Source organism: Mirounga leonina, unplaced genomic scaffold, assembly GCF_011800145.1.
Source record: "Mirounga leonina isolate KUSES-001 unplaced genomic scaffold, KU_Mleo_1.0 Mir_176, whole genome shotgun sequence".
In the NCBI taxonomy this organism is placed as follows: domain Eukaryota; kingdom Metazoa; phylum Chordata; class Mammalia; order Carnivora; family Phocidae; genus Mirounga; species Mirounga leonina.
This window is the reverse complement of record NW_023270454.1, coordinates 28469979-28477997: the sequence shown is the minus strand read 5'-3', so window position 1 is coordinate 28477997 and position 8019 is coordinate 28469979. Positions and strand designations below refer to the sequence as shown.

General features: G+C 39.5%; 1 protein-coding gene across 1 annotated transcript; it reads left to right on the top strand.

The window, feature by feature from the left end:
- The first annotated feature begins 3533 nt into the window (after positions 1-3533).
- Positions 3534-6643, top strand: LOC118022426 (serine/threonine-protein kinase Nek4-like). Its single transcript, XM_035023197.1, is given in 4 exon segments — positions 3534-3708; positions 3711-3859; positions 4512-4845; positions 4848-6643. Coding segments are annotated over 4 exon segments (2340 nt in total). The 5' UTR covers positions 3534-3575; the 3' UTR covers positions 6572-6643.
- Positions 6644-8019: the final 1376 nt, after the last annotated feature.

Sequence of the window (8019 nt, the reverse complement as noted above, 5' to 3'; positions counted from 1 at the left end):
TTGAATTAGGTTTTTACAGTAGTTATGTGTGTCACAGAAAATGAATGATTAAATGAATTAATGAATGTATAAATGGACATCTCTTGTGTTTGCAAATCATCCTTTTGAATGACAGGTCTTATTGAGAACACTTAGAGTTGCCACATATATCAATTCCTTGTAGCCATCATCAATCAGGGCATATTTTTTACCTCATCACTGTTTTTATATAATGCTAATATTCTAGACTCACCAATGGAAATAAATTCTGGCTTTCCTCTGCTATTTATACTAACAATTCCTAAATCTACATTTATAGCTACATTCTCTTTTCTGAACTCCAGATGTATATTTCAACTATCTAATGAAAATGTATACTTATATACTTCTATCTATATCATATAGATAAATATCTATAGTTGTATATCCCAAGAATATTTCATACATGGAATAGCTATCCTTTAACTCATTTTTTCCCAACCTAATCTTCTTCCCATGTTCCCTATCTCATTGAATGGCATTATCAACCCAGCTAAACAAACAAGAAAACTAAACACAAAACTTTAGCCCTTCTCTTTCTCCATTCCCTATAGCAAATTAATTGCTTCTCTCTTAATATAGTGGAGAAGTGAATGGACTTTAGAATCAGGCAGCCTGAAAAACAAAAACAACAACAACAAAAGATACAGACAGCTGGGATCTAAGTCCCTATTCCTCTTCTTAATGTTGTGTGACCTTGAGTTTCTCTGAGCCTTAGATTCTTTATTTTTAAATTTCTTTAAGACATAATTTAAAAATAAAATTTCTCATTTAAAAACATCTACCTCAATCAAAGTAGAACCAAATAGATATTCTACGTTCATGGATAGCAAGACTCAATGTTGTCAAAATGTCAGTTCTTCCTTATTTAGTCTATAGATTAATGCAATCCCAATCAAAATCCCTATAAGTTATTATGTGGATATTGATAAACTTATTTTAAAATTTCACTGGAGAAGCAAAAGACCCAGAATAGCTAATGCACTATGCTTCAAAAAGACTTAGTAGCTAACTGAAGAGCCTCCCATTGGCCAAAGAAGAGAAAATTTTATAATTTAAAAATTAAATAAGACGGGGGTGCCGGGGTGGCTCAGTCATTCAGCGTCTGCCTTTGGCTCAGGTCATGATCCCAGGGTCCTGGGATCAAGTCCCGCATCGGGCTCCCTGCTCTGCAGGAGGCCTGCTTCTCCCTCTCCCACTCCCCCTGTTTGTGTTCCCTGTCTTGCTGTCTCTCTCTCTCTCCCTCTGTCAAATAAATAAAATCTTTAAAAAAAAATAAATAAGAGGAACAGAGAGGGTATTTAGGGCAGTGAAAATGTATGATTATATGATGATAGATACATGCCATTACACATTATCCAAACCCATGAAATGTACAATGCTAAGAATGAACATTGATGTAAATTTTGGACTTCGGGTGATAATGATGTGTCAATGCAGGTTCATCAGTTGTAGCAAATGTATCACTATGATGGGGAATGTTGATAGTGAGAATGGTTATGCATGTGGGAACAGGAGGTAATCTCTGTCTCTTCCCCTCAGTTTTGCTGTGAATTTTAAGCTCTTCTTAAAAAATTGTCTTAATAAAAAAAATCTAATTCATAGAAATTTGGGAGGAATAAATGCCATAGTACATGAAAGCACTTACTACAGTGTCTAACAGGCAGTTTTCAATAATGGTTATTCTACCTATTATTAGTATTATTAAATATGTTTCAAACCCTTCTACTCATTCTGTTTTTTCTATCTTTCCCATAGTTTATTCCAACTCATGTTTCTACTGGGACACTAAAATTACCTCGTACTCTGGTCCTATTTTCAATCTTGAATGCTCCCATCTATTATTCTCTGTAATTTCCCTTACCTTCAGGGTTTTACACATAATTTTCCTTTCTCTGCTTTAATCCATCTTCTCTTCTCATCCGAATCTTACTAGCACCTACTTATATCTTTGTAGGTGTTTGTAAATTAGATGTCAGTTTCTCTGAGAATTCTTCTCTGACTCATAGCCTTCTCCAATAGAAGCTATTTCATACAATGTATCATTAAATATGTTCTAAAAATTTTATCTTCCTGCCTTCTTTTCTATACTCCCCATCAAATGGTAAGATTCTTGAGTTCTGGAACTATATCTTCCAGGTTGACTATTATATTCCCAATGCTTAGCCTGATGATCATTACATAGGTACTCAATAAATAGTTTTTGAATAAATGAATTTCTAATCTATCCATTTTTTTAAAGATTTTATTTATTTATTTGAGAGAGAGAGAGAGAACAAGCGGGGGGGGGAGGGGCAGAGGAAGAGGAAGAAGCAGGCTGTCCAGGGAGCCCAATACAGGATCCAGTCCCAGGACTCCGGATCATGACCTGAGCCAAAGGCAGATGCTTAACTGACTGAGCCACCCAGGAGCCCCCTAATCTATCCATTTTTGATAAGCCATTAGTAAGTGACAATAGATTCTGGTTATAGTTTCCAGAACATCCAGGCATCCTGATTCTGCTCCTTAGAAATTTTTTGTTTGCTTATTTTGTTTTTAATGATAGAACTCCATAATACCCAAGTACAGACCTTTGATACATTGTTTCCCAATTCTATTCTATTTGTTAAATTGTGATTGTTCTTTATAAATATTAAAATTTACCAATACTTTCCCAATAACTGGTATTAATATCTATAAAAACTCTTCTTTAGTTTTCAGGAAAATGTCTCCACTGAAATAAGCTCCCGTTTGTGCTTTTGAGAGGTTTAGTAGGTGATATAGAATGTAGTAAAGAAACTATATAACTTTAGAATACCACATATTGAGATTGCAAACCTTCCATAGTACTTAAGAGATCACATTTTCCTAAAATATACAGTACAATGAGAGAATTCAATACTTAGGACTTCCATCTGGCAAACCTGACAAATGAAGGTCATCAATCTGTTCTCAAAAATAGCTTGATGCTTAGACTCAAACCTTGTGAAAATATTTTTTTATTTGTCGTGATCTAATATGCCTCTGAAACTTCCCATCACTCAAGGTGTAAGGTGAAGGAAATGAATCTGCATCTGCTGGTTGGAAAAATAAGTAAGGAGACAATCAGAAAGAGTTACAAAATTTCTTTTCTTTGTTATTTTCACTTGAAGCAAAAGGTATAGATGTCTTTCAGTTCAAGCTGATTCCACTCCTGATGCTTGATTTTTCCCCTTGCAGGTCTATTTCACTTTATTTAATGATGACCTCCTTGAAAGCAATCACTGCTAGATTCATCCTTCCCATTTCCCCTTTTATTGATCTCATACTTTCAGATCTGCTTTTATATTTACTCGCCCAGATGCCTAACTCTAGGGCAGCAACTCCTATGGGTAATTTTTCTGTTAAAAGTTTAATTTTGGGCGCTGGCCGGGATCGCTATGGCAGCGGCGTCGCTGTGGGCCCAGCCTCCGAGCTCGTGTAGGGGCCCGGCAGTCTCAGCAGCCGCCAGCACAGCGGCCTCTTGGGCCTGAGCGGGGTCTCCTGCGACCCTGGCCGCCGCTGCCGCCGCATCACAGCTTTGGGCCGGCGCCGGGAACATGCCCCTGGCCGCCTACTGCTACCTGCGGGTCGTGGGCAGGGGCAGCTACGGGGAGGTGACGCTCGTGAGGCACCGTCGGGGCGACAGGCAGAATGTCATCAAAAAGCTGAACCTCCGAAATGCCTCCAGCCGAGAGAACAGGAAGCTCAGCTCTTGTTTCGGTTGAAGCACCCTAATATTGTCACCTATAAGGAGTCATGGGAGGGAGGCGACGGTCTGCTGTACATCGTCATGGGCTTCTGCGAAGGAGGTGATCTGTACCTAAAGCTCAAAGAACAGAAGGGACTGGATAAAGAAGATGTGGTATATATATACAATGGAATATTATGCAGCCATCAAAAGGAATGAGATCTTGCCATTTGCAACGACGTGGATGGAACTGGAAGGTATTATGTTGAGTGAAATAAGTCAAACAGAGAAAGACATGTATCATATGATCTCACTGATATGAGGAATTCTTAATCGCAGGAAACAAACTGAGTGTTGTTGGAGTGGGGAGTGGGGTGGGAGGGATGGCGTGACTGGGTGATAGACACTGGGGAGGGTATGTGCTCTGGTAAGCGCTGTGAATTGTGCAAGACTGTTGAATCTCAGATCTGTACCTCTGAAACAAATAATGCAATATATGTTAAGAAAAAAAAAAGAAGAAGAAGAAGAAGAAGGTAGTGGGAGGGGAAGAATGAAGTGGGGGAAATCGGAGGGGTAGACGAACCATGAGAGACGATGGACTCTGAAAAACAAACAGGGGGTTCGAGAGGGGAGGGGGGTGGGAGGATGGGTTAGCCTGGTGGTGGGTATTGAGGAGGGCACATTCTGCATGGAGCACTGGGTGTTGTGCACAAACAATGAATCATGGAACACTTCATCTAAAACTAATGATGTAATGTATGGGGATTAACATAAGAATAAAAAAAAAAAAAAAAAAGAACAGAAGGGGCAGCTTCTGCCTGAGAGTCAGGTGGTGGAATGGTTTGTTCAAATTGCCATGGCCCTGCAGTATTTACATGAAAAACACATCCTTCACCGAGATCTGAAAACTCAAAATGTTTTCCTCACAAGAACAAACATCATCAAAGTGGGTGACCTAGGAATTGCTCGAGTGTTAGAGAACCACTGTGACATGGCTAGCACCCTCACTGGCACACCCTACTACGTGAGCCCTGAATTGTTTTCAAACAAACCTTACAACTATAAGTCTGATGTTGGGGCTCTGGGATGCTGTGTTTATGAAATGGCCACCCTGAAGCATGCTTTCAATGCAAAAGACATGAAGTTTATCGGATTATTGAAGGAAAGCTGCCACCAATGCCAGATTATAGCCCAGAGCTGGCAGAACTGATAAGAACAATGCTGAGCAAAAGGCCTGAAGAAAGACCCTCTGTGAGGAGCATCCTGAGGCAGCCTTACATAAAGCGCCAAGTCGCTCTGTTTTTGGAGGCCACAAAGACAAAAACCTCCAGAAGTAATATTAAAAATGGCGACTCTAAGTCGAAGCCTGTTCCTGCAGCGGTCTCTGGAAACGCTGAATCGAGTCATAAAGTAGTTCCCCTCCAGTCACACTCTTCTGAGGGCTCCAAGACATATGCAATGGGTGAAGACAAATGTTTGTCCCAGGAGAAACCCATAGTCATTGGCCCCTTGAAGATACCAGCAAGTCTGAAAGGCTACATCTGCAAACCAGATGTAAGCAATACCTCAGAATCGTTAGCCACCATCAGTAAAGTGAATATTGACATCTTACCTGCAGAAAGAAGGAATTCACTGAGCGACGACTTAGTTCGGGAGAATCAGCCAAGACACTTAGATGCCTCTAATGAGCTAGAAAGTAAATGCAGTATTTCTCAAGTGAAGGAGAAGCTGCAGGATGGCACTAAGCCCAGCCCTCAACCCAGAAACCTAATTCCCGCGTGGTCCTCTGATGATGTCACTGGGGAAAGGAATGACCCAGTGAGACCTCTGCAGCCCCTCAACAAAGACCAAAACCTGAAAGACCAGGATCAAGTTGCTGGTGAATGTGTTATAGAAAAACCAGATAGAACCCACCCAGGTTTACAGCCACAGAGTTCTGGCTCTGAGCCTTCCCTCTCTCGACAGCGACGACAGAAGAAAAGAGAACTGCCTGAGCACAGTGGGGAAGAGAGACAGTTCCAGGAGGCTGCTCCTCGACTTTTGCCTTCTCTTCCCACTGTTGGAAAAACGGATGTCACATTAACACAAAAAGATGCTGAAAACCAAAATAGAGTGGCCATTGGGTCTGTGAGCTGTTCGAGGAGCAGGGAGGTGTCATCATCAAAGGATCGACCATTATCAGCAAGAGAGAGGAGGCGACTAAAGCAGTCACGGGAAGAAGTGTTCCCCTCAGGCCCTTCAGTGAGGAGAGCTTCTCGGAGTGCATCAGGGCCAGGGAAACCACAAGAAGAAGGCCAGTCCGCCCCTGCCCAATGGTTGTCTTCCAACTGCACTGTTGCTCAGGAGAGGAAACTCATCCACTGTCTGTCTGAGGATGAATTAAGTTCTTCTACAAGTTCAACTGATAAATCAGATGGGGATTCCAAGGAACGGAAATGTCATACAAATGAAATGAGTGACTTGGTGCAGTTGATGACTCAGACCCTAAAATTGGAGTCTAAAGAGAGCTATGAAGATCTCCTGGTTCCAGAGCCAGTGTCAGAAGTTAAACTTCATCGGAAGTACCGGGATACGCTGATACTTCATGGGAAAGTTGCAGAAGAAGCTGAGGACCTCCATTTTAAAGAGCTACCTTCTGCTGTCATGCCAGGTTCTGAAAAGATCAGAAGAATGGTTGAAGTTTTGAGAGCTGATGTAATCCAGGGCCTGGGGATTCAGCTTTTAGAACAGGTGTATGATCTTTTGGAAGAAGACGATGAATTGGAGAGAGAGGTACGTTTGCAGGAGCACATGGGTGAAAAATATACAACTTACAGTGTGAAAGCTCGCCAGTTGAAATTTTTTGAAGAAAATGTGAATTTTTGAGAATTTAATCTGCCAGAACTAAAGACCTATTTTTAAAGGTTTTTGGCTTAAACAGAAACAAACCCATAATAGTGATTGGAGGACATTCGCTGTCCTTATTTCTCCTTTTTTTTTTTTTTTTTAACTGGGAGAAAAGTGGGATCGAACAGAGTAACATGAAGCAATGTCACAAAAGAAAGAAAAAACCTTTGGCTAGCTTACTCTCTTGACGAAGAAAATCTATTAGAAGATGTCTGGTTACTGTTTACTGAGCTTTAAACCACCAGTTTTATATTTAGAACTTTATTTTTAAGGTACTAATTAGCTTGATTACAGGGCCATAAAATTAGATTGGAAGTTTTATATTGTACTATAGTGATAAATGCATAGGAGAAGTAAATAATATGTCATAGTGATACTCGTCATTGTTAATAACTAGGTAGTAGTTGATAAATTATTTTTTTTAAAAGTTAATTCATGATTCTGGGAGTAGATTTGAATATGAATATGAAGTTGTATCTACTATTTGAGCAACTGAATTCCTTTTTTATATATTGATGGATGTTTAGCCTTTTATTTTCATTTAATATGAACCTCATTTACAGTATATAAGAATTGAAACAAATATTTTGGCTTTGTCAATCAACATTTTTGTATACTGATCTTTTTTTAAGAGTAATATTTTCATTGGCAAAAACTTTTCCTAAAACACTAATTCCCTTTCCAATTAAGCAATTTGTAAGTGCAGTCCAGCTCCTTTTAGTTATGTTGGACATATTTATCTCCTGAAGTTTTTCACCTTGTACATCAAATTACTGGTTGTCTTTAAATGTATGACTGTGTATCACATATCTTATTAGTTGTTTAATAAGGGGGTAATTCCCATGTGGGAAATAAATTGTTTTTATAAAAAAAAAGTTTAATTTTTTTCTCTGAGGAGGAATTCAACTTGCAAGACAGCACTATATTTCTCTTAAGAACACTTTCTTTATTTTCTGTCCTCAGGATGTATATAAAAATGATACAAATTGTTCATTATATTTTCTCAAAAGTGTTTCTCTTGAAACACCCCTGGGATGTTAATATGGTCAAATACATTTAGTAAATACATTTTAAAAGTTACATATCTCTCTTTTTTTTTAAAGATTTATTTATTTATTTGAGAGAGCGAGAATGAGAGAGAGCACATGAGAGGGGGGAGGGTCAGAGGGAGAAGCAGACTCCCCGCCGAGCAGGGAGCCCGATGCGGAACTCGATCCCAGGACCCTGGGATCATGACCTGAGCCGAAGGCAGTCGCTTAACCGACTGAGCCACCCAGGCGCCCCAAAGTTACATATCTCTTTATTGTAAGACTTTTCAGAGGTTTTAATAAATTAATGTGAATTATGACTCTCTAAGACAAGATAATGTATGCAATATTTTTCAAATTTATTTGCTACTTTGTTTCAGATAATTTCTCTGAAATGTT